General features: G+C 43.6%; 1 protein-coding gene across 1 annotated transcript in view; it reads left to right on the plus strand.

Moving 5' to 3' along the window:
* The window catches only part of PRKCH (protein kinase C eta), a 167,097-nt gene that overhangs the window by 86,369 nt on the left and 53,093 nt on the right, over positions 1-27,635 (plus strand). The window contains exons 9-10 of the mRNA XM_065402572.1: positions 7-180; positions 16,588-16,742. Coding sequence (XP_065258644.1) covers positions 7-180; positions 16,588-16,742 — 329 coding nt within the window. The remainder of the gene's footprint in view (positions 1-6; positions 181-16,587; positions 16,743-27,635) is intronic.

Consider the following 27,635-nt stretch of genomic DNA (forward strand, 5'->3'; position numbering starts at 1 on the left):
CTTTAGGTGATGCTTGCCAAAATAAAAGAGACCGACCAACTGTATGCCGTGAAGGTGCTGAAGAAGGATGTTATTCTCCAGGATGACGATGTGGAATGCACCATGACAGAGAAGCGCATACTGTCCCTGGCCAGGAGCCACCCATTCCTCACCCAGCTTTTCTACTGCTTTCAGACTCCTGTGAGTATGGCGCAGCTTCCACATTGCTCCCCGTGCGCTGGGTAGCATGGAACCTTCCTGAGTGTTTGTCCTCCCCTGCTATAAGCAGAGCTGAGTGGATAGCAAAGCATCTGCGGACAGTTCCCTCACAACCTGCCGTAGTCGCAGTTTCTCCATGCCACTGATGGGGTTGAGGGCAGGGCAAAGGTTCCACCTCTAGCATCAACATCCCCGTTTGCCTGGCAAAATCCTGCCTCGTTCCGAGCTGCTTAACAAAATTGCAATGATGGGGAAGACCTGCTGTGCCGTTCTTCCTGGCAACAGAGCCGGTGTCAATGCCAACCCCCAGACATACTCTGAGCCTCCCTTCTCCACACAATCCTCTGAACTGGTCAGTGAGGGATCTCGGACCTAGAGATCCTGGTTAGAATTGAATGACACTGCGCTGTCCCCACTACAGCACAGCTCTTTCAAACTGCTACAACTCATTTCTAGCTATTACTAGTCTGTCTTCTACTGACATCTCATAGAGCCTGCCTTTTCCCTCAGAGGGCCATAGAAGCAATTATCCTTTAATCACATGTACTTCCCTGCTGCTTGGTGAATCCCTAACAGGGAAGGAGTGCGCTCTAGCAGCAACCTGACTGATGGTATTTGTGTTCATTTGAGTGGTGCAACAGCCAGCTGGAGAGCTCAGGCACCATGCCTGCTTGGGGTGGAGCCCTGGGAAGCTACTCCCACGTAATGGAGGAGAGATTTTTGTTAGTTTATGTATTTCAAAGCAACCTATCCTGAATGGAAACAGGGTTTATATATCAGCCCTGTCACAAGTATAGAGGGGCTTGGATGAATCTCCCTTTGGTTTTCATAGCACAAAGGTGCAAGGACCCAGGTTAATAACCTCACTAATGGATTGCATAGAAATATGATTGGAAAGGTCTGGTAATGTTAGATATTACCAGAGTTCAGATCTACTTTGTCAGGACTTTCTTCCAGTAACAGCTACTCTACTTTGCTGTGACTTTATTTAATTAAAATGTTTCCCGGGAGAATCCCCCGAATTGAGAGAGATTGGTTTGTTATCAGGATTGTCCTGATAGCAGTGGTAAACATCCGTGCACCTATAATAAATTAAAACAAAATAACAGAGACGCTAAAAAATTAATAGATTTCAAATTAACATCGTTAATTTTGATTTGTAGTGCTTGGGCCAAATTCTGTCCTCAGCCACGCCAGCTGTAACCCACAATAATAGGATTTATGTTAGTTTCTTAGAGCACGATTGGGTCCTTTTACTACAACAGAGAGACATGTATTGACTGGGGTGAAATTCACTCCGGTGCAGACAACATTTAAATGATCAAAACAGGGCTTAGTGGGGCTAAAGTGATGTATAGTCTTTATGTTCACTCTCTGCACGGGGGTGAATTTCCTCCTGTATTCATTTCTGTTCTTTCCATGAAGTTACATTAATAAAGCTTAATTGCTTTAAGTTTTTAAAATGACATTGTCATTCATTATTCATATAAATTTTCAAAACTTGGGCCGTACATTACAATTGATAAGGTGCCAGGCCTCTCATTAGAAATCTTAAAATAACTACCCATTTTGAGGGCTTATCCTATTTTAAAGGAAATGAAGAGCCTGATCCTGAGAAGTGCTGACCTCCCACATCTCCTCTGGGGTGCCCATTTTACATTTCCCTGCAGGGCTATTTAACATCTGGAATAAACATAGGGTCCGACCCCAGTGAGAGGTGGGGATGCTCAACAGCTCCCTTTCAAAGATCCAAAGCAAGTTTTTTTTAAATCCATTCCTCATCACAGAGTTGCATCGTTTGAAAATTACAGCGATGAGCATCAGAAGCATAAATTGTAGCATAAATGTACGTGAGGCTGTGCCAGCAGTAGTGCTTTCTGGGGTGATGGAGACCTTACTGTAGAAAAGTGTCTGAAGTACCCTGAAGCTTTGAGGGTGGATGGGCAAGAGAAGCGTTGGGGATGTTGATGGACGCAGACCCCATTTGATCATCTAGACCCCTATATAATATTTGGGTGCAGTGAAACAAACTGTACTGCCCCAAGTTAGGAGCAAAGCATAGACAACTGCTTTGCTGCCGATTAGACAGGCAGTTCATTTCTTGATAAGAACCCCTGCGTCTACTGTAGATAATTTTCTGTCTTTCTGGTCTGTTTCAGTACAGCGCCTAGCACAGTGGGGTCATGATCCATGACTAGGGAGCCCAGGCGCGACCGCAATACAAATAATAAATAATAGCAATAATCCTGAACAGGCCCAACTCTGTTATCAATCTTAGAGTCGACTGACCCCAAGGCAATCTACTTGCTGTTTTAAAAAGGAAATGTTTTTACCACTAGGTGGCAGGAGCTGCCAGTGTACCTTTAGCCACAATGGGTCACATGTTTTTGAAGTCTAAAGAAGAAATGTTAGTAACACAACAGACTGGCTGAGGACACCCATCCATGCTGCTCCTTGCTTACCCTGTATCTTGTAACTCCCACAAACTGATGGGGAGGATGAAGGACTTTTTTTTTTTTTTTTTTTTACTTTATTCCCTAAATTCCTTTCATCCAGGAAAATAAAATGCCATGCTCTTCCTTTAATCGGATGATTTTTAACCATGTTGAAACTGGGTCTGAGTGGATGGATGTCTGCTCTTTGAAGTCTACTCTTCCAACTGGTATTTTTAATGCTGTGCACAGTTTTTATAATCACACATCTTTACATGAGGGGTGATTTCTGCTTAGCCTAATGCAGTTATCTCTTTCTATACGGTTTTTGAGCCATCCTATCGAATGGCATACAGGATTATACCCCTGTAATGGTATCCTGTACAGTATGCTAACTGGTCCTATAGCCGATCTGGGCTTCTCTTAGGGAACCATATGTATTAGTTCCTTAGTGTCAATGATCACTAAAGAATATTCTTATTTCTGTATTTATTTCCATGATGTCCACGTCATCAAATACCACAGAGACAAGCGCAGTATAAATACCTTCCTAGCCTGAGTGAGAGAGATTATAAGGATTTAGACAGGAATTTAGAACAAGGGAGTTTGTTTTCCCTGGAATGTATTAATCACATATGTTTGCACTACACACAACCCATTTTCTTGGGGGCTGAGGAACCGTTATTTCTGTGAGGATGGTTGATTTTAAATTCTTTGTCCCAACACCCGTGAAAGTGACTGGAGTGATCCGTTTCCCATGCACATGGTGTCAAATGGCACCCAAGTTAATGCCTCTAGGTTTTGCTCCTACTGCCCTCATCCCTTTCTCCTAGCGAGCACAGGATACTTTCAGAGTACTCTCTCGTCCTGGGATGCTATTTCAGGCACTGTCCTTGTTAGCAGGACAGCAAATCCGGTCATCCTGTGGCTTTATTTTCCATGTCCTTATGCTGCCAATTGCTGAAGCAAGGAGCCTTGAAAGTGTCATTCAAAAAACTGTGAGACCTGAGTTCTTGGCATTGGGACATGCTTTTCTGTAATGAACACCTTCTCAAATGATAGCCTACAAACAGGGATACTCTTGAAGTCAAGAGAATCCAGGAATTCCAGGAGAGCTAATCACTGAATAGTACCATTTTGCAAAGCCAGGAGGCTTTGTAAGGTGTACACACATCTGTCCCTTTAAAAGATGCTAGCTGACGTCATGCCACTAAAGTGACTGAACAGACTGGGAAAGTTACTCATTTGCCTCTAATGCCTCCCATGGTATTCAGCTTGTTTTGTCTAGAATGAACATGACCATTATGTCACAAATCTCCCACACGTTTAACAGATGGGCCTGTCCTCAGCTGCTGTGACTTTTAAAAATTTAATATCGGAAGAGATCAGGCTAAACTTGAGCCTGTGCATATGTTACGTAAGGGATCTAGCTGTGATTACTTTTTAAGGGGACACCTTCAGTTTTGTTTTCTCCAGGATTACATAACATATGGGGCAAACACTGAGGCTGTCTTTGTAATCTAGCAGCTACCCGGAAATCAGAGGTTTCACACACTACAGCAGTGACAATCACTGGGGCAGAGCCCTGAGTAGCAGAGATGAGGAACTCCAGAATGCCACAGTTAGCTCTCCCTCAGCCAGAGGAAAAAACATCACGACACAGGCCATGGAGGGTGCTAGTGGGAAAGTAAATCAGAAAGAGGGGGGGAAAGTTGGAGGTTCTGCCTGAAAAGGGTTCATAGGAGCCCCTTTAGGGTTTTAGGGCTAAAGCTGCAGTTATCATGATGACTTTGATCCACTCCTGGTGTTGTAAACATCCATCCTTTTCTCTCTAGTGTTGTGAAATAATTGGTAAATTTGAGTAATTTACAGATACCTAAAGTGCAGATGTACTTGTTGGAGCCTTTCTTCTTGCTGACTGGATCTTTTTTTTCTCCTCTGTGGCAGCAGCGGGCAATGAGTCTGCTATGTTAGAAGACTGCCAGGTGTGGGTGTTCACTGGGCAGGACAGATGAGGGGAGGGGAAAGGAAAATAGGTAGAAGAGCATTTGCCTTCTGTGGCATGGCCCGAAAATGGTCAGTAATCACGGCTTTAGCATGTGACAGAGGCTGATTACCTGGGTGGAGCAGGGTAATCAGAAATGTGTAAGGGGGTGGAGGGTGAGCAGACAGCATGGGTGGAGGGAGGGAGGCGCAGGGGCTGGAGGCTTAGAAAGTCTCCTAGCTCACATCTGCCTAAAATGGCTGTGGTAATGGGGCACCTGTAACAGAAGCTATCATGGCACTATAGCACAAATAATAATACATTGTAAATACAGATACTTACATGCTGAAATTCCCTCCAGAGGATCTGCCTCTTGGACCCCAGCCTGAGTTTCTGGCTGGGACTTGGGCTCTGTTGTTGCAGGGCAGGAATTGGGTTGGCTTTCTACCTGGCTGGCATCAGAGCCTGGCTCTCAGGGGACAACTCCACTGGCCTCTTCATGCTCATTCTCCAATGAGTGTTGCTGGTTGTCCTTGGGAGGGATGGAGAAGAGTGGTCAGAAGGTTCCACAACCTTTCTGGGTTGGGTGGTTATGTATTTATGCAAAATCCTGTCCAGTTCCTCAGAAAATGGGTAGGTTACAAGTCCCTTGCCAAATTATTTCTGGTCATCCTTGGTTTTAATATAGGTCCTATTGAGCTGCTTGTTCTTTATCTGGCTCTGCTCAACAGCAACATTGTGTCTAACTCAATTTGCAGCAAATGTAGTCCATTTTGGAAGAAGACTCCAGAATTTGTGATAAATGCAGAGTTTGTGTGCTGTGATGGATTGCATTGTGTGTATGCAAGCATTTTCGAACTGGATTAATTTGACTTAATCCGGTTTAAACCCCATGTGTAGACAAGCCCTCTGCCACAACGTTTGGTTTTGGCTGAGAGTAATGTTTCTAGCACAGCATGTTCCAAGAGGCTCAGTAATGCTTGGCATTCCTTGGACATAAGTAGAGGCCAGAAAGGGAAGCATCATTAGGGGCCTGCTACAAAGCCCTTTGAAGTCAGACTGTAGCTGAGGTACTCAAGGGTAGGATGGGTAGGTTACTGCCTTCCTTCCAGGTGTGGAATAGTATCTTCTGAGGCCATCAAAAAAGTACTAGATAAATAAATGGAGGATAGGTCCATCAATGGCTATTAGCCAGGATGGGCAGGGATGGTGTCCCTAGCCTCTGTTTGCCAGAAGCTGGGAACAGGCGACAGGGGATGGATCACTTGATGATTACCTGTTCTGTTCATTCCCTCTGGAACTCCTGGCATTGGCCACTGTCGGAAGACAGGATACTGGGCTAGATGGACCTTTGGTCTGACCCAGTATGGCTGTTCTTACGTTTTTATGTTAATCACCAACACTAGAGTGTAGATTAGTTTACAGGATACTCCATGAGTGCAATTCCTGTCTGCAGAGCGAATTGCCTCCAATCCATGGACTATTACAGGAAAAATCAATCTGATCCTGCATGACATGTAAAATATGACCCTCTCCATACAGAAATTAATATGATGTTAGCAGCATCCATGCTTTAAATACCACTGCTATTAGCTGGGTTGACTTTCCTGACCTGTGTGGACAGGGAATTTTAAGCCATTCTATAGGCCTCCATCTACAATGGTTTATTACATGTTTGAGCATTTAGTCAAATACAAGCTATTATGTTTCATCCAGGGGTAACTGGATGATGTTTGGTCTGTATCATGCAGGAGGTCAGACTAGATCAGGGGTTCTCAAATTTCATTGCACTGCAACCCCCTTCTGACAACAAAAATTACTACACAATCCCAGGAGGGTGGAGTGAAGCCTGAAAACTCAGGCTTAGTGTTACTTACACACACACACACACACACACACACACACCCCTTTACTCAGAGAGACGCTGGAGAAATGTTATAGGAAGCTGGAAAGAACCAGTTTAATTGTCTGTGCCTCAAGGGAGCTTCCTTACGTAATGTTCAGTTGTTTTAGGAGTGCGGTGAATGGAAGTTGGTCTTGTGCCTGCTATCAGCCGTGTAAAATAACAAATGATGACTCAACATTTCCTGGAGCTGGGACTGTGACGTCAGTAATTCATTGTTGTAAGAGCGGGCCCAGAGTGAGAAACTGATGTGTGTTTCTCAGAAATGTACTCACTAAATATAAACCAGGCAAACCCCTAGATTAAATTCTTCTAATGACAGGAAGTCTGTGCCCTCTCAAGGGACAGCCGCTTGCTTTGGAGAAATAAATGCAACATTACTCTGTCATTTCTGAAATGTGTTGGTTTTTCATTATGCCTTCATTAGCTCAATAAAGATAACAAAAACAAAACAAAACAAAATCCCAGCAGTTCACTGCCTTTAGGTTTACAGCAGCTCCTTTCTGTTTGTGCTGTACCAATACCCCGAAGGCTATATAATACTATTTGTGGCATGCTGCAATTTGATTTCTCCTAGGCATAAATTGTTGCTGATAGCAGCATGGATTTATGGACTGATTGAAGGCTTAAGCATGCAAATAAAATGTCCAGTGAAATTGCAACAAAATCAGTTTGCACTTAACTGTTAATTGCTGAATTTTCGTAGTCCTTGTCCGTGCCCACAAGATTTCCAAATGGCTAGCTAAACTGTGTGCCACTGGCTGTCATCAATTTGACTGTATTTAAGAGCCATAGCTAATGTATATAAACAATTCCTATGACAAAGTTTGGAGTGGATGTAATGGCTTATCTCCATTAATTATTCTGACTTGAAAGCAAAGGCCTTGAAGGTCAGTATACTCCATTGCAGTCAGTTGGGAATCTGACGCAAAAATTAAATCTACTTCAGAACACTTTTCAAAGATTGTATTAGTGACTTCTCTCTCCATTTCCCCCCTCCACTGCTGCTGCTAATCCCTTCTTACTCTGGACTACTGCCGAGTACTATCCATTCTATCAGTTTATCCTCTGTAATTGTGTAAACCTCTTAGTTTAGAATGCCAGAGCTCATTAGGATTCAGGGCTGGTTTAGTGGGTGTGGTGGGGGAGAGGATCAGTCACATTATTGACTCAAATAACATATTCAGAAAAAAAAATTGTGAAATTTGTCAAATCATTTGGCCTGTTCCTGTTCCATGCTCTAGTGCATCTGGACTCTGTTGTAGTTAGAGCACTGCAATGCTGGTGAAGTTTGACCTGTGTTTATCAGCATGGTATTTAGAAAACAGTTGTTGATTTCCAAGCTTCCAGCCAAGACTTAAAGTGAGTAGGGTTGTGTGAGGTTGCAGAGCCATGCAAAAATAAATAAATAAATCAGGAGTTTTGAGGAGCCCTGAGGCAAACCGACTGCCCTTGAGGTGGCATTATAATAATACTTTTACCAGCTGTCCAACCCATACACTTATTTACTACTTATTTATTTATGAACTAATAAAATTCCATTAGAGAAGAAGACCTGACCCCCTGCATGGAGGTAGCTTTTATGCATTGGTTTCCACTGTGCAAAGAGTAAATTGCTGAGTATTGTTGTAAAGCACTTTCAACGAGAGAACAGAGAGTGAAAATGTCCCCTGCTCTCTAGTGGAGTCTTTTGACTTTGATGGGTTTCAGATTGGGCCCTAAATCTGCCTGCCAATGAATCACATGCGCCAGCCATATATGTGGAGATTAAATGCTTACACAGTGTGGAATTCCACATTCAAGTGGAATCTCTGAACATGCTGGATAACCATATACCAGTTTTCAGTCTCCTCCAAATGCTCCCTTATATGGACACTACAAACTTTAAAGTCTTTGGACAAAAAGAATAAAATTACTTGTAGTTAAATTTTGTTAAACGAGTAATTAAGGATCTGATCCTGCGAAGGCATCCACATGAGTCAGTAGGTGTAAGGATCTGTCTGCATGGATCTGTTTGCAGGACTGAGGCCTATGTCAACTTCAGGGTGAGATTCTATGCTCTGCAGCCTAAAGGGAGAGGGGTCTAATATGGCTTTAAGCCACCTTTGCACCCTTTCAATCTTGGGCTGCTCTGAGGGCAGGAGAGGCCCCAGTGTAATTTATACCGATCTGGAGGCCTATCTAAGTAGGGCAGCCTCCTTGGGGCAGCTCTGTGGGCCCTATCATGTCTCAGAATCTCTACAGCACGCTCTGAGCATCCCTGCTCTGACACGCTCCTGGTACGCCCCCTACACAAGGGATTGTGAGGGCGCTTTCCCCCGAGCCTGCCTTACTGCTCTCTTAGTCCATTCCTGCATCAGGGGAATTGTCTCCTGTCCTGAACTGGGATTTTTAGGGCCCATTTATGCCACTCCAGGCCTTTGACTCAACATAAAGGGGTCCGAGCAGAGGTGAGGATTTCATGCCAGAAGTCTTTAGCATTGAGCTGCAGACCAGATAGACTGCTTAAGGCAAGTCTCTGGAATGATGCTGATCTCACACAGCTTGTAACCATTTTGTGTGTGGACACTAACTGTGTTACAGCTGTGTTATGTTATAGCTAGAGTCGGTCAGGAAGTCTCCAACATTTTTTTGACGGAAAATGTCTGTTTTGCAAAACTGAAATTGTCTGTGGAAAAATTACAATTCTATTGGAATAATTGGGGAAAATTGAAATCAGATCTCCTCAGCTGGAAGGAATCTTGTCAATTTCATTTTCTGCCTGAAAGTTATGTCCTGTTTGGGGATGATTTCCGCCCCCCACCCCAAGAACATGAAATTTTTCACAAGAAGGGATCTCTGTTTTCCAGCCAACTCTAGCTGTAACAGTTTTTGAAGAGTGTTTCAGACATGGGTTATAGGTATGTGCCAGGCTTTGGAGAACAAATGTATTTCATTTGCTGTTCCATGCTATGCAACGAAAACTTATTTTCACAGGCAGATTCCACACACTTCTGTCCCCCAGATAGTCCTAGGAATCAGTGCCCATATTCCTGCCTGAATCAGCTCACTCACAAAAGGGCCAGTGTCCCAGCCACTAATCTCAAGGGGTATGTCTACACAGCCTGGTTTGACAGACTTGGGGTAGTAGGGCTTATGCTAGCGCTCTAAAAATAGTTGTATGGGCAGTACTTGGAAATTTTGGCTGGGCTGGAGCTCGACTTCTGAAGCCCAAGAGGATAGGAGGGGGTAGGTTTCAGAGCCCAAGCTCGAGCCAGAGCTGCATCTTCAAAGCACGGTCTACACACCTATTTTGAAAATGCTGGCGTGAGCCCTGCTAACCCAAGCCTGTCAGCCTGGGCTGTGTGGCTCGCTCTAATGGGCTGTGTAGACATCGAATCATAGAATATCAGGGTTGGAAGGGACCTCAGGAGGTCATCTAGTCCAACCCCCTGCTCAAAGCAGGACCAACACCAACTAAATCATCCCAGCCAGGGCTTTGTCAAGCCGGGCCTTAAAAACCTCTATGGAAAGAGATTCCACTACATCCCTAGGTAACCCATTCCAGTGCTTCACCACTCTCCTAGTGAAAAAGTTTTTCCTAATATCCGACCTAAACCTCCCCCACTGCAACTTGAGACTATTACTCCTTGTTCTGTCATCTGCTACCCCTGAGAACAGTCTAGATCCATCCTCTTTGGAACCCCCTTTCAGGAAGTTGAAAGCAGCTATCAAATCCCCCCTCATTCTTCCCTTCTGCAGACTAAATAATCCCAGTTCCCTCAGCTTCTCCTCATAAGACATGCATCCAACGAAGTGGGCATTCACCCACGAAAGCTTATGCTCCAATACATCTGTTAGTCTTAAAGGTGCCACAGGACTCTCTGTTGCTCATAAGACATGTGCTCCAGCCCCCTAATCATTTTTGTTGCCCTCCACTGGACTTTTCCCAATTTTTCCACATACCCTTAACCCTAATCGTAATCCTGCAAGCTGCTCAGTACCCACACAGAGCCCCCCTGGAAATCTACCCAGAGCAGCTTGCAGAATAAGGGCCTAACTGGAAGGAATTACCTTCAAAGCCCCACGGTGCCTTTCCAAGCAAAAATGAGGCGGTGCATTTGAGTTACATGAGGCCCCCTCATTAGGGACAGAGCATGTAGCTCCCACAGTACTCTTGACTAGAGCTGGGGAATTTTGTGTGTGTGCAAGAATATTTTTTTCACCAAAAAATGCAGATTCAGGTCGACCAAAACAATTCACAAACTTGGGTTGAATTCAGCTAGTCGTTTTGGCTGGAAAACAAATTGGGGGAGGAAAAATCCAGAAAAATTTCATTTGTGGTGCTAGCCAAAACATTTGGTTTGATCTGAAACTATTTTTTTTTTTTTTTTGCAGTTTTTTGGTTTTGTCAAGAAAAACTTTTTAAACAATTGTTTGTCTGATCCCAAATTATTTTTGTTTTTTTGCTTTGACCACCACCGTTATTTGCCCAGCCCTGTTCCTAACTCCTGCCAGCTTAGTAAGCAAGATGAAAAATAAACCGAATTATCCTGCAGAGGAATCTACAGCACTCATGTCTGGACACCGGCCAGCCTCAAAACAAACCCATCTGACCCAGATCACTTTATTTCACTGAATTGTTTCTTTAATTTACAGTAACAGTTGGCACTGTGGCTTTGTTGATTCCAATCCAAAATGGTGCAACAGGATTTCCTGTTGTGGCTGCCGTTGCTGTGAAGCCTCTAACGTCACTGTTTCCTGTTGACACAAATTCTTAATTTCTTCTTATTGCCAGTGTTAGACAAAGATAACAGATCAGGGAAAGCTGCTTCTGAGACACAGCATGTAAAACACTGAGGAGGATTTCGGCAGTGCCTCTCTGTCAAAAGCACAGTCCAATCCTCAGCCCGTCCTAACTCCCATTTGTACCTATCCAGCAACTCAAAGTGGACTGAAAGCTGTCTTAAACTAGCAGATGAAGACTTTTCCCTCCCCCTCTGCCCCACCTCAGTACAGGGGACGTTCCCAAGTGAAGAGTGGGCAGTCGTGGCCTGCGGAGAAGCTCCTTGGGAGCCTTTATTCACTAGTACGAGTTAGAGCTACACTGAGACTGCTCTAACTTGTGCTGAGAGCCCAAGGTCAGGAGTGGCAGAACAGTGATATAAGACTCTCTATCCCTACCCATCCTCTAGGCGTGCCAAGCATTGCTGTGGAGTGCCAGATAATCTACCCCTAATTTTATTATTAAAGCCATTTTCTATGTAACCTCCCCCACTTCCTGGTTCATAGACGTTTCATAATATGCTGGTCCCTAATTTTAAAGGCTGTGAATCCCCGTTCTTAATAAAATGTCATTGTTTCAGAATGTTTATTTTTCTCCTCAGGATACTTTTGGAGAGATTATTTAGTTGGTCTTTGCAGTTTAGCAGGTTGATGATATTCACAAGTGGGGCCAATAGAAAATCTTATTTAATTCCTCATCCCCCAAGCATACTAATTAGTGCTGATCTTTATAATATATGCTACCATGCATGTAAGAAGTCAATGCACAAATGCTGGATAGTGAACAAATTACAATACCCACCCCATCTCTTCTACTTAGTCAGACCCACAGGACTGAAAAGTGTTAGTAAACTGGGCAATTAGCAACCCTGAGGGAAAGAATTAATTTGGGTAGGTAGAAGTTATGCTGAAGGCTAAATGGGAGAGTCTCAATAGCGAAACAATCCTGATTTATAGTCTGTGCATGTGAGCATATGCAGAGGTAAGTCTCTAGCTGCTACGGTTGCGAAGAAAACCTTCAGTCTATGACCCAAGTGTAACCCATGTAGTGATGTTTGCCTGAGTTTGCGGAGAGCCTGAAACAATAGCTGTGGACTGCCCCATTCATTTCAATATCTGTTAATTCAGATGCCAATGATGATATTTTAAACATTGCTGTTTCAGTGCACCTGTAAGCATGTGTGAAAGGAGGGAAGTATTAGACTATGAAAATCTACAGCAACTTATCCCAGAGTGTGAGGTATGCCCCACAAGGAGATCACGAAGCACTAGCTGGGGTGGAGAAGCAGAGCATGTATGAATTAAGATAGGAGGGGATTGCAGTGGTTTCAATTTCCTGAAGTTCAGCTTTTAAAAAAAAAAAAACACACAGTGGCAAACACTGCACTATTGCAATCGCTATGTTCCTAAATACACGTGCCCAAAAAATAAGGTGCTGGTGAATTAAATAACTTCATGTAGGCAATGTGGCAGGAAGGAGTTTTAAGGAGGAATTTGAATGAAGAGGTGGGTGATGGCCTAGTGAACTGACCTAAATTCTACGAGATTTCACCACAGTATATGTTCCTTATTCTTGCTCAATGTCCTTTTAAGGGCTTGTCTACACTGAAATGCTATTGCAGAATAAATTAGGATGTGATTTTTTGAAGCGCAACAGCTATTCCTCACTAACTTCTTGTGTGTGCACGCTTATTCCATATTAAGAGTACCTTTTATGCAGTGTAGCTTAATCCAGTGAGTCAAGGAAGCATTAGCTTACTAATGTTAAGGCTAGGTTCTTTTCAGGTCAGTATTTCTCAAATTGGGAGAGTTGGTTAATCTTATTTAACCAATAAGGGAAAGCAGTGGATGTGTTATTCCTTGACTTTAGCAAAGCTTTTGATACAGTCTCCCACAGTATTCTTGCCGCCAAGTTAAAGAAATATGGGCTGGATGAATGGACTGTAAGGTGGATAGAAAGCTGGCTAGATCGTCGGGCTCAACGGGTAGTGATCAATGGCTCCATGTCTAGTTGGCAGCCGGTTTCAAGCGGAGTGCCCCAAGGGTCGGTCCTGGGGCCGGTTTTGTTTAATATCTTTATTAATGATCTGGAGGATGGTGTGGACTGCACTCTCAGCAAGTTTGCAGATGACACTAAACTAGGAGGCGTGGTAGATACACTAGAGGGTAGGGATCGGATACAGAGGGACCTAGACAAATTAGAGGATTGGGCCAAAAAAAACCTGATGAGGTTCAACAAGGATAAGTGCAGAGTCCTGCACTTAGGACGGAAGAATCCCATGCACTGCTACAGACTAGGGACCGAATGGCTAGGTAGCAGTTCTGCAGAAAAGGACCTAGGGGTCACAGTGGACGAGAAGCTGGATATGAGTCAACAGTGTGCTCTTGTTGCCAAGAAGGCTAACGGCATTTTGGGCTGTATAAGTAGGGGCATTGCCAGCAGATCGAGGAACGTGATCGTTCCCCTTTATTCGACATTGGTGAGGCCTCATCTGGAATACTGTGTCCAATTTTGGGCCCCACACTACAAGAAGGATGTGGAAAAATTGGAAAGAGTCCAGCGGAGGGCAACAAAAATGATTAGGGGTCTGGAGCACATGACTTATGAGGAGAGGCTGAGGGAACTGGGATTGTTTAGTCTCCAGAAGAGAAGAATGAGGGGGGATTTGATAGCAGCCTTCAACTACCTGAAGGGAGGTTCCAAAGAGGATGGAGTTCGGCTGTTCTCAGTGGTGGCAGATGACAGAACAAGGAGCAATGGTCTCAAGTTGCAGTGGGGGAGGTCCAGGTTGGATATTAGGAAACACTATTTCACTAGGAGGGTGGTGAAGCACTGGAATGCGTTACCTAGGGAGGTGGTGGAGTCTCCTTCCTTGGAGGTTTTTAAGGCCCGGCTTGACAAAGCCCTGGCTGGGATGATTTAGTTGGGAATTGGTCCTGCTTTGAGCAGGGGGTTGGACTAGATGACCTCTTGAGGTCCCTTCCAACCCTGATATTCTATGATTCTATGATTTGATCAGCAGTTTATTACTTCACTCAGAACTATGTACATATGGATTAAGGTAAACCACACAAAGGCATTCGTAGTCAGGAATAAGATTGTCCTTGTGGGGAACTAGTGTGCAGTAGTTATTCCAGGCTATTTCCCCATATAGACGAGTCCTAATATCAGACCAGAGGGAAACAGTAAAGGATCATTGTCGTTTGTATGGATTTCAAACAGCATTTAAGGCTCTTGTGGTGTGATTGTTTTCCCCACAGTAGTTTCAAATGGTAGCTGAGTATTTTTAGACTCCCGGATCTGGGGGCACATCTATCTTAACTTTGCTGCTTCTGGAGAGAGCTGAAAGATTCCATCAACTCTAGCAGCAGATTAACAGAGGCCCATGATGGTGATGAGAGGAATGCTGTTATCGTCAGTCACAAGCCATTTGGTTTCCCTCTTATGTCTTCAGCACCAGCTGTAAAATGAAAGGATTCCTGGTTTGCTTTTCTTCTACTGCATGCATCTCAAGATGTTAATGCCAGTGGTCATTTCAAGCTGACCAGATGCAAGAGACTGGAGAGAACCAAACACCCAGAATTTAGAGATGAGATTAAAACCTCGGGTCATAGATTAGTAATGCTCAATCATGGGAGGGGGGTTTGGAGAAGGGCAGGTCAAAAAGCATCATAAAGAAATCAAACTTTCTCAAGTTAATCCTCTATTTACCTTCCAGACAGGACTTTTCTGTGGTTCAGAATGAAAACTTTAGTGATGAAACAATTAGAAGAACAGAACATAATGATGTTTAAACATGGAGGCAAATTTTGAGCCAGGCTCAAACAAGCCTTTGATTTATTTTCAGATGCAATTTTTCTGCATACACTGGACTGCATTTTCTCCTCCCTATGCCCCCCAAAACAGAGCATGCACCAATTTTGCACATGCAAAATCTTCATTTTTGTGTCCAGGTTGCTTAATTGGAGACACAGCTGCATGAACTGCATCTTCAACAGCTTTCTCCACATTTATGGACCTCTCCAAAAATATAGGAGGTCAAAGAACAGCATCAGTTCAGTGAATCTCTGCTCATTTACTGCAAGGAACTATGTATTGCACTTTCACACAGCAGAATTTTTACTGTATACTAAGGCCAGGTCTACACTAACCCCCTAATTCGAACTAAGGTACGCAACTTCAGCTACGTGAATAACGTAGCTGAAGTTCGAAGTACCTTAGTTCGAACTTACCTCAGTCCACACGCGGCAGGCAGGCTCCCCCGTCGACTCCGTGGTACTCCTCTCGTCTAGCTGGAGTACCGCAGTCGACGGCGAGCACTTCCTGGTTCGACTTATCGCGTCCAGACAAGATGCGATAAGTCGAACCCAGAAGTTCGATCGCTCGCCGCCGAACTACCGGGTAAGTGTAGACCTATCCTCAGTCTTCATCAGCTCCTACAACCAACAAAGGTCTGTAGATTAATCAACAATATTATGAAAGGCTGACATTTCAAGACCATTTCCATGATCCTAGCTTGTAAAGCAATAAAAATTCTCTGAAGCAGATTCTAGGGATGCTCTAGATGTGACATCATTGTTGTTATAACCTTTACTTCAAAATGGTAAAGCTATGCGCTGTAAGCAAGCTGAGCAAACGTGGCATAGTTATGCCCACAAATCTAGTGTATTTACGTCTTGAGTTTGACAGTCAACACCTATTCCCTGAATAAAGGGGAAATTGAAGTCCTAGAATTGAAAGTATTACAATATGTACTTCTGCATTACTTTCACTGCATCATGTGTACACGTAACTGTGTGTCAAATCCCTATAGAATAGTAGGGGGTAAAATTAGTAGGTGATGTATAGAAATTCGAATATGATTCTACTTTAAGAAGCCACTCTTATAAATAAGCATCTAATAAAGATTGAGATACTTTCTATAGATTTTTTTGAGCCATCCAGATATAGCCACAGAAGGGATATAATTCTCTATTAAATCAGATTGGGGTGGTTAATAAAAACCTATGGAAAGGTTATAATTATCTATTAAATTCTCTAGGAGTCTTTTCATTAGCTTGCATCTGCTCATATGTACAGACCAAATGGACATACTTTATTATTGAGATGGTTGGGAGGGTTTTTTTTTGACAGATCTTCTAGTTTTTGACTTAACCTCCCTGGAAAGATCACATTTTTCGCATCTCTTGGTGTTTTTTCTGTTTTTGTTTTGGGGAGAATAGTTTTGATTTGAATTCATTTCTGCATGGGACAGGATATGCTGATTAATGCTCTTTGTCCATGTTATGTTTGTGTGTCTGTGAAGGATCGCCTGTTCTTCGTCATGGAGTTCGTGAATGGTGGGGACTTGATGTTCCATATTCAGAAGTCCCGTCGGTTTGACGAAGCTCGAGCCCGCTTCTATGCTGCGGAAATTATTTCGGCCCTCATGTTTCTCCATGAGAAAGGCATCATTTATCGGTGAGCTCTGGATTTCATTTACTCTCCTGGTCTAAACTGCCCTTTTTGCACTTGGGCGAATAATCCCTCGCTAGCCACTGGGAACCAGTTAACAAATGTAATGACAATCGCTCTGTTTCCTTGTTGCTTATTGTCAAAGGTGCTCACAGCCTGCAGGAGGCAGGGAAACTACCTGATACAATATTTACTATGGGGGGGAGGGGAACCATCATTGCAAGACCAGTTATATGTCTAGGAACAGATATAAAAATATCACCCTTACATGTCCAAGATATGGGGCCAAATGCCGAATTGGTGTAAACTAGTATTGCTCCACTGACTTCAGTGAAGCAATGCTGATTTACACCAGCTCAGCCTCTGGCCCACAGACATTTGCACTTATCAAGGCGCCTGTATTAATGGGGAATTGGATAGCTGCTGAGCGTTAGCTGCTGAAAAACAGAAGCCTCCTCTCAATAGGAATCAGCCTAACCTGCCGCTGCTGAGTACAAATCAAGGTCACAACAAAGAGGGAGTAGATTAGGTGAAAGCATTCTGTGTTATCTGGGGCATAAATGCAATGGGCTGTATCCCCTGCCAGTGAGTGATTTGTCCACATGGCCTGAATCCACCCTGGGCTGTTGTTCCTCCGCATTCCCCCGCAATGTCCATTTATGCTACAGACAGAAAAATGAGTCTGACACACACGTCTAACATGACTCAGCACGTCCACACAAGGGTTTTTTTCCTAGCACAAGTAAGTATCAGACGTCATCTTTGTTTGCCCGTCCACAGCCGCCACTTTGCACGATTGTGTTGTATCAGTGCAGTCTAGGAAAATCTGAGCTTTGTCTCCACACTGCTTCTGATGCTCCTGTCAGGCTAGAGGATTATGGGTGTTTTTCAAGATACCATTTCCCCCTCCATGGCTACATAGCATTCCAATCCCAGAATCCATCAGGGTCCGCAGGGCCAGTTTGGTTATTGACTGTGCCTTGTGTAATGCCCCAACGCTTCCCAATTGCCAATCTGATTACCCTGTGATCATCAGGCCAGAGTGGATCACTGGTTCTGGATCATGGAGGTTGGTCTGGCAAAGATCACGATGCCAGAAATTTTTAAGAATTCCATCATGTATGCAAGGGAGCAGGATATATGAGACACTTCATAGAACTGGATGGAATGACTAGTGCAGTGAGCATACAAAATACTAGGAGGACATGATTAAAGAGTACTGTCTATAAAACTTGGTGCAATGCACTTCAGGATGTCCTCCCATTCAGAGGGTAGGAAGACTGGCTAATTAGATTACACAGATTCTTTCAGGGGTTCCCAACAGCAAATCTGTCATGTTTCATATCCAAGTATGGCCTGACAATCCTGCCACAGCCCCACTCTTCACCCAGGCCTTTACATGGTATGCCAGTACTGTTAGAAACTATGTGGGGGCATTGTAGAGCATTCCCAGTGCTCTAAAAAAACCACCTCCACAAGGGACGTAGCTCCCAGCACTGGTGCACCGTCTACACTGGCACTTTCCAGCGCTGAAACTTGCTGCGCTCAGGGTGGGGTTTTTTCACACCCCCGAGCGAGAAAGTTGCAGCACTGTAAATTGCCAGTGTAGACAAGCCCTAAGAATAAGCTGCCTCAAGAAGAATATTACATACACGCTTTACACAGAGTTGTGAGAAAACTCAAATATCCTTGCCCAAGCTGATCATTGTGTTTTCCTTTGGATGTAGATTTTTTTTAAAAAAAGAGCGCACAACTGTTGCACTATGAAAGTGAATTCTACATGCAACAACCTTAACTGTGATGATGCTTTTGCCTAGTAATATATAGCACAAACTGAGACAAAATCTGCTCAAAATCTGCTACACTAGTATAGTCCGGGGAGCAAAGAACTATGATTTGGCATCTGAAAAAGCATGTCCTTAATTCTGTGGCTGAATTTCATTCTAATTTTCCCCCCTTGTATGATGTGACATGGAACTGCAATATACTTATCAACATTCTTCAGAAAGCAGCTATAAATAGCAGATGCTGACTTGAGAACTAAACCTCAGCTGATATTTCTTTGATAATGATAGTAAAATGTCTCACTTCTGCAGCAACATATAAACACAAAGAGTGCACACTGCCCAAACGTGCTTGCAAAGCAAGAGCAATAGTTTGTTCCAGCTAGCCGTCACCAGCAGCAAGAAGGAACTGAGGGGTGGCGGGTGAGGCCCCAGAAAAAGAAAAGGCCAGAGAGGGGTCGCTGTCCCCCATCCAAACCCAAGGAGTCTGCAGCAGGGAGAGCCGATTTGGGCCATGTCACCTCGGCCCTTTCTGCCTCCCAGGCTCTGGTCGACTCCTGCCCCCTCCGGGATCCAGTTGAGTCCGAACCCTGACCGCTTTCTGGACCAACATGGGTGGCAGCTCCAGCTCCCCTCAAGGCCTTATGCGCCTCACAGCGCCGTCCTCCCCGCAGAGGTGAGACAAGTCGCCGGTGACCGCCCGGCCCCCGATCCCATCAAGGGGCAAGCCAGCGATGATGGCGCACCGATCCTCATCTCCAACGCGCCTCTCCCGGATGTAGTGAACTCAATCTTCCATCAGTAGGGTTTTCCCCAGATAGACCTGTTAGCCACCCAACGCAACAGAAAGTGTCAGCAATTCTGCTCCTTCCTGAATCACAGCCCAGGCTCCATCATGGGCGCATTCCTCCTCCCATGGGGAGGCCGTCTCCTATACGTGTTCCCGCCCGTCCCTCTCGTTTACAAGGTGCTCCTCAACATTCGGAGGGAACGAGCTTTGGTGACATTGATAGCTCCAGACTAGCCCCGCCAGCACTGGTACACATCCCTCCTGGAAATGTCCGTGGAAGCCCCAGTCACCTTGCCGCTCTTCCTGAACTTAATAACTCAGGATCACATCTGTCTCCAACATCCGAACCTCAAGTCGCTCCACCTCATGGCGTGGAAGCTTCATGGCTGAACCCAATGGAGCTTTCTTGCTCTGATCAAGTCAAACAAGCTCTCCTGGGCAGCAGGAAACCCTCCACAAGAGCTAGTACAAGGTAGGTACCTTGCCAAGTGGAAGAGATTTTCAATCTGGTCGGCGCAGCACCATTCATCCCTGACGCTCGCCTCGGTGCCACTAATACTGGACTTTCTTCTCCATCTCAAGCAGCAGGGACTGTCAATGTCATCAATAAGGGTTCACTTGACTGACATCTCTGCCTTCCATTCAGGCGCAGAGGGACGCTCGGTCTTTGCCAACCTGTTGGTCAGCCATTTCCTTAAAGGTCTCGAGAGGCTATACCCGCAGGTCCGACAGCCTGTTCCGGCTTGGGACCTCAATTTGGTCCTATCCAGACTTATGGGGCCACCATTTGAGCCTTTGGCAACATGCTCCCTGCTCTCTCTCTCATACAAGGTGGTGTATACAAGGTGGCGTTCCTGGTGGCGATAACCTCAGCTAGGAGAATGTCCGAGCTCAGAGCCCTAACATCAGAGCCCCCTTACACTGTATTCCATAAGGACAAGGTTCAGCTCAGGCCTCACCGGCTTTTCTCCCGAAGGTTGTGTCACAGTTTCACATCAACCAGGACATCATCTTCCCTGTATTCTACCCAAGCCACACTCCAGCGGCAGGGAACAAAGGCTTCACTCATTGGATGTCCGCAGAGCACTAGCCTTCTATATTGAGAGAACGAAACCGTTCCGAAAGTCCGTCCAGTTGTTCGTGGCAGTGGCGGAGAGAATGAAAGGTCTTCCTGTCTCCTCTGAATGTATCTTGTCATGGATCACGTCCTGCATTCGTGAGTGCTACAACTTGGCAAGGGTGCCTGCTCCTTCGATCACTGTGCACTCCACCAGGGCTCAGGCCTCTTCAATGGCATTCCTGGCGCAGGTTCCCACCCAGGAAATCTGCAGAGGGGCAACGTGGTCCTCCATACACACTTTCACCACGCACTACGCGATCACCCAGCAGGCCAGAGGTGATGCAGCCTTCAGATGAGCAGTGCTCCGAGCAGTGGACGACTTCGACCCCACATCCTGAACTTGGGCTTGTGAGTCACTGGATTGGAATTGACATAAACAAGCACTCGAAGAAAAAAAAAATGGTTACTCACCTCATAACTGTTGTTCTTCGAGATGTGTTGTTCATATCCATTCCAATACCCACCCTCCTATCCCTCTGTTGGAGTAGTCGGCAAGAAGGAACTGAAGGGATGGAGGGTTGGCAGGGCCCTATATTGGGCGCCATGATGGCGCAACTCCAGGGGGTGCCCAGGCCGACCCTACAGATGCTGCTAGGGGGGAAATCTTCCAGCTGTCGTGCACGCGGCATGCACGCACCTGATTGGAATGGGCATGAACAACACCTCTCTAAGAACAACAGTTGTGAGAATGTGAGTAACCGTTTTTTGTCGGGCAAGACAAAAAAATAAGTTAGGGAAAGGGTGATAGAGCTCTTTCTCTTTGCAGATGGAGCTCCCAGAATATGTAGAGAGGCAGGTACAGAGCAGAGTTCGCTGTATTTTTTTTTTTTTTAAGTACAAAATGATCTGCTACATGAGCATGTAAAATGGAAAAGAAAAAGGATGTTGTTTTAATATTCCCCAACTCCAATATAGCACAGGCTTTACCTGTGATATTTACAGTGCATATTGCTCTTCTAAAGCCCTGTGACCTACATGTAAAAGCAAGTCCACTCATCCCATGGCTAGATTTCATTCTAATTTTTCCCTTGGGTAAAATACCAGCCCCAAAGGGGAGGCCCTGCCAAATAATTACACAACCAACATTGTTTTAAAATAGTGACCTCCAATAGTCATTGTCAATCAGTCACTGACAGAACCTTGTCTGCATGGAATCTAATACCTCACCCTCTCTGTGGTTTTAATGTTTTCTCCTGCTGCCTGTCCCTTGGACAAGAGGAGTCAATCTGTTTATAACGAGGAGCTTCCCACGTGTCGCTATAGTTCGTGATAGAAAACTAAGCCTCGGTATTAGAGATGTCCAAAGGCTGATCCGGCAATTAAACTGATTTGGAGCTCATTGTTAGAAAATGTAGGTGTGTATGTGGCACACAGATCCCAGCAGGATGGGTGCCTTATAAATGCATGGTAGATTATCTTCGTTTAGATAAGGATTGCAGCCAGAAAGAACAGTGTGCTTTCGTGTATGGTGTCAGATTTATTAAATATGATCCCTCCATCTGGTCAGAAAGTCTCAGCTTTCTCAATTGTTGAAGCCAGTGAGGAAATCAGTTAGTCTTTTAACTCATAAATTGCTCTTTGGATGGTCGTGTGACATAGTGACTCATAGGAAGTTTGCAGGACAGAGGAAAATATTCAGCAGGGAGCCATTTGAACTGATGTTAGAATGATTGGTGCTGTTTTGCCAGTGTCTTTCCAACAATCGTCTTTGGTCCTCACTATTATTAATTATCATTAGAATAAAATAGTAAGTTAGAGGATGACCCAGTATAGCCCCACATAATTAGCTCTTCTTCCAGGGTAGCTTTAAATGTAACAATACTGAAATTTTCCATCTTTCAAAATTAAGCATTTCAGGATAAAGAACTTTAATGGTAGCCCTTTAATTTTCAGTGGCTGCTCAGATCACCTCATTTTGAAGCTGTCACTGGATAAAAATCTGTTTTTTGTTCTTAACCACAGACTCAAGAATAATTCCCATAAACTTGTGGCTTTGTTTTTTTGTTCGTTTGTTTTGTTTTTTTTAGAGGGTTTTCAGTTTCATGCATGTTCTTGTGTTGCTGCAGAAGTAGGACATTTTACTAGCATTATCAAAGAAATATCAGCTGAGGTTTAGTTCTCAAGTCAGCACCTGCTATTTATAGCTGCTTTCTGAAGAATGTTGATAAGTATATTGCAGTTACATATCCCATCATATAAGGGGGGGAAATTAGAATGAAATTCAGCCACAGAATTAAGGACATGCTTTTTCAGAGGCCAAATTATAGTTCTTTGCTCCCCAGACTACGCTAGTGGAGTGCAGAGCGGGGCAAACCCTGACCCCGCTCGCAGTGGGAGCTCGAGGGCCGGATTAAAAGGTCCAACGGCCTGGATGTGGCTCGCAGGCCGTAGTTTGCCCACCCCTGTTCTAGTACATAGCTTCCCTTCTTCCCAAGCCAAGAGATTCACCCTCCTCACACACGTTTTTTACTTTTTCCGTTTTTGCAAATGGTGATTTTATTTCCCTTTTGTGTCTCTTGTTGGTTTCCGTGTCTATACATCTGGGTTCAGATCCTGATTCCCCTAAAGCAGTGGTTTTCAACTCATAGTCCAAAACCCCTGGGGGTTCACAGATTATGTCTAAGAGATCTGCAAAAGGTTGTTACCATAGAACAGTGATTTTCAACCTGTGATCTGCGGACTCTGGGGGTCTGCAGGCTGTCTGAGATTTCCAAAGGGGTCTGCACCTCCATTCAAAATTTTGTAAGGGTCCGCAAATGAAAAAAGGTTGTAAACCACTGCCCTAAAGTCAAGGGGACTTTTGCTAATATCTTAAACAAGGATGAGATTGGTGCTGCTGATGAAGTCAGCACTATTCTGCACATGAGGCTGTATTATTCACCCAGCAGAGGGAGCCTCAGCGCATAAGACATTCCTTTGCCTACGTCAGACACGATTACTATTGTTTTGCTTTTTCTGCATTCTTAACACGGAAAGATAGAACTTCTGCTTAATGAGATATTTAGAATCCTGAACGCATCCCAACTAATAAACCATCAAGAGACCAGGTTTTACTTTTTCATAGACAGTTTATCGGGGATGGCTGCCATCTTGGTTGATGCACTTGGGACCTCCAGAGCTAAGCACATGAGCTTTTGTAGCTTCAGCTAAAAGTCTCTAGCTAGGGTTTGCAAGAATTCATGTAATCTGTGGATTGGTACAAAGGGGGATCTGTAACACACACTCGCCAGTGGGTTACACGTCCACTCTATTGTATTCTCCTCTAATCCCATAAATATCTGTACACACATACATGTTGTCTGTATACCAATGGGGAAGCTATGGATGGGATGGGAGCAGAGCTAGGCCAATGTTGAAACACTTTTGAATCCACGCTCATACGTTTGTGGTAACTCCAAGAATCCCCAGTGACTGAATAAGCCCAGTATTGCTGTAATCTTAGAGGCCCTGATTCAGGAAAGTATTTTAGCACAGGCTTAAGTGCTTTCCTGAATTGGGGGCCAGAAAGAGTATTTAGAGTATGCTGAAATATGCATGATAGAATAGGCAAGGGCTATGCTCTTACTAAAGAATGGAAAATAAGCAGATTTTATTAGGAACAAAGAAAGCTGATAAGTTAAAAGCTGTAAAATGGCATAAAGCACGGTAGCTTACAAGTAGCATTGCCCTTAAGCAAGAGTTTGTATGCAGCAGACCTAAATTCTCTTCATATCGTAATCCCTTTTCTGCAACTGAATAAAGGGCATTCAGACATGATAACATATCAAGGGCCAGGTAGTCTAGTAATGTCTGCGGGCAGGTTATATCATATCCGACAGCTCAGATACTTTGCACTTTGATTACAACTGATTTTTTTTTAACCTGGTTCAGATTAACACTTTTATGCATTCCCTTTTTTATTTGTGTGCTGTATTATTTTACACCATTTGGACCTGTGCTGTATAAGGTGTTTATTTTCTGCTTAGCGCTGGAGGTCCCTAGTGCATGGACAAAATGGTAAATGCAGAGAAAACAGCCTATCACATTTGCATGTCATTCTGCAATATCTCTTAGCAATATCCCTGAATTTCAGTTTTGCTCTGAGGACAAAAGTCCTGCTTTCAGATATCTGTTGCATATTGTATACCCATATCTCATCCCATTGACTTCATTTGCATAGCTTCCCTGACTTTAATATGGCTACTCATATGAGTAAGAGCAACTGAATTACCAACTGATAGTAGCTAGAGGAGTCATCGTCAGGGATTACTGATATTATTGATGCCTGTTGGTTCTTTTATATTGTTAAAACAAATTGACTCAAAACATGCAACCTGTGTCCATAGCTAGTCTATGTAAAAACATGTTCCTGTTACTGTTCTACTTGTTCTTCATCAATTTGTTTGTTGCATCTTGTCTATTTAGACTGTAAGCTCTTTGGGGCAGAGGCTGTTCCTTACTCTGTGTTTGTACAGCACCTAGCACAATGGGGGCAGTTCTGATTGGGGACTTGGATGCTAATGCACTACAAATAAGCAATATTATTCACATGCATAAGGGTGTACAAGATTAAGCTCAAATTTGGGATGGTGATCTGTATTTCTTATTTTTAATAATACATCCTTAAAGTTTTTCACTAAAGCATACAATTAAGAGATAGCTACATATAACTATTTCAGCCAAGATTTTAAAGTTTGCAAGCCCTAAAGCCATACTTAACAGAGATGGTGGACAATTTTTGGTCAAACAGCCTCTTCTGTAAGTAAGAACTCCCCCTGCCCTTTCCTTTTTTCCCATTTTGCTACTGGGAAACGGGTGGGAAAATTGAAAGGGGCCAAAAAAAAAATGAAAACTGAAACATTTTGTCTTTCAATTTTTTTGTCACAAAATAAAATGTTTTCATGGGAAACTTCAGTTTTTTATTTTTACTTATTTATTTTTACAAATTTCCCAGAACAAACTATTGTCATTTTTCAATCAGCTCTAGTATGTTGGCGCCTGAATAAGTGATTTTCTAAGGTGCTGAGCACATAGGTGCCTAATTATGGATTTAAGAGCCTGATTTTTTTTGGCAGCCAGCTTTGAAAATCTTATATCTCTCACCCCTAAAATTGTCCAATATTAATGCAATAATTGTTTTGTCAATTTAGTACATATCTGTCATCTAAAATAAATTGGTGACATTGAATCATTTCTGAAATTTCTGAAGGAAATTTTCAACATCGATACTGGAAGACATAACCCTTAAGTTTGCATTAGGAGAGGTGATATATTTAGCAGAGGGTGATATATTTAGCTCTGTCAACCTTCATTACAATGAATGCTTTGTGTATTTTTAAAAACAAACAGTATACCAACGGAATTTCATTTCATTGACTCTTTCCTACTTGCTGAAATAGAAGAATTGTTGCAACATGGCATGTTACAGAAGGTGAAACAACGATATATGTAATAGTGGCAGCAAGAAAATCAGCAATATTGACATTGTTAGTCATTAGCAGATAGAAAGGCTATACAGGGAAAATCTGAATTAGCTTTTCAGAGTAGCAAGGTCCAGTTACTGAGGTTTCCTTGGTCTATAATTCCTGTTCAGTACTCCAATTAGTTTTAAAACATTGTGTGTGTGTGTGTGTGTGCGTGCGCGTAAAATATATATATACACACACAAGGAGATGAATTGTATAAGCTTTTATTTCTAACTCTGTTATTTCAGATGCTGCTTGGCATACTCAATTTGATGTTCTCATTCTCTTTTCCTTATTGCCTACCTCTCAGTTATGGTAGCCCGCTGTGTAGCATGTGACTTTTTTCTCTTTATGCCTACGTCAATTATTTGAAGTTCAACTTGAAAACAAATTTTAAAAAAAGACATAAATTAAGTTACCAGAGTTTGATGTCACTGATTCCTTTAAGCCTCAGTGTGAGCAATAAGCCATAGAAACAGAATAACCATTGTACGTGCAGTATATTACTCGGCTTTACTATTTACTTAGATTGTACGCTCTTTGGGGCAGAGGCCATCTTTCATTTCTGTGTTTGGACAGCGTCTAGCTCAACTGGGTCCTGGTCCATGACAGGGAGTCCTTTGCACTACCTCTGTCAAGGCTGCTTCCCCACTCTGAACTTTAGGGTACAAATGTGGGGGCCTGCATGAAAACTTCTAAGCTTAACTACCAGCTTAGATTTGGTCCGCTGCCACCACTCCCAAAATGCTAATTCCCTTCCCTGGGTAGCCTTGAGAGACTCTTCACCAATTCCCTGGTGAATACAGATCCAAACCCCTTGGATCTTAAAACAAGGAGAAATTAACCATCCCCCTCCTTTCTCCCACCAACTCCTGGTGGATCAAGATCCAACCCCCTTGGATCTAAAAACAAGGAAAAATCAATCAGGTTCTTAAAAAGAAGACTTTTAATTAAAGAAAAAGGTAAAAATCATCTCTGTAAAATCAGGATGGAAAATAACTTTACAGGGTAATCAAACTTAAAGAGCTCAGAGGAATCCCCTCTAGCCTTAGGTTCAAAGTTACAGCAAACAGAGATAAACACTCTAGCAAAAAGGTACATTTACAAGTTGAGAAAACAAAGATAAAAACTAACATGCCTTGCCTGGCTGTTTACTTACAAGTTTGAAATATGAGAGACTTGTTCAGAAAGATTTGGAGAGCCTGGATTGATGTCTGGTCCCTCTCAGTCCCAAGAGCGAACAACCCCCAAAACAAAGAGCACAAACAAAAGCCTTCCCCCCACCAAGATTTGAAAGTATCTTGTTCCCTTATTGGTCCTTTGGGTCAGGTGTCAGCCAGGTTACCTGAGCTTCTTAACCCTTTACAGGTAAAAGGATTTTGGAGTCTCTGGCCAGGAGGGATTTTATAGTACTGTACACAGGAGGGCTGTTACCCTTCCCTTTATAGTTATGACAACCTCAATACAATGTTTTTGTTCAATACACCTCTACCTCGATATAATGCTATCCTCGGGAGCCAAAAAATCTTACCGCGTTATAGGTGAAACCGTGTTATATCGAACTTGCTTTGATCCACCAGAGTGCGCAGCCCCACCCCCCGGAGCACTGCTTTACCGCATTATATCTGAATTCGTGTTATATCGGGTCACGTTATGTCGGGGTAGAGATGTATCTTCATTAATGATCTGGAGGATGGCGTGAACTGCACTTTCAGCAAGTTTGCAGATGACACTAAACTGGTAGGAGTAGTAGATACACTG

The sequence above is a fragment of the Emys orbicularis genome, chromosome 4 (genome assembly GCF_028017835.1).
Source record: "Emys orbicularis isolate rEmyOrb1 chromosome 4, rEmyOrb1.hap1, whole genome shotgun sequence".
Lineage (NCBI taxonomy): Eukaryota > Metazoa > Chordata > Testudines > Emydidae > Emys > Emys orbicularis.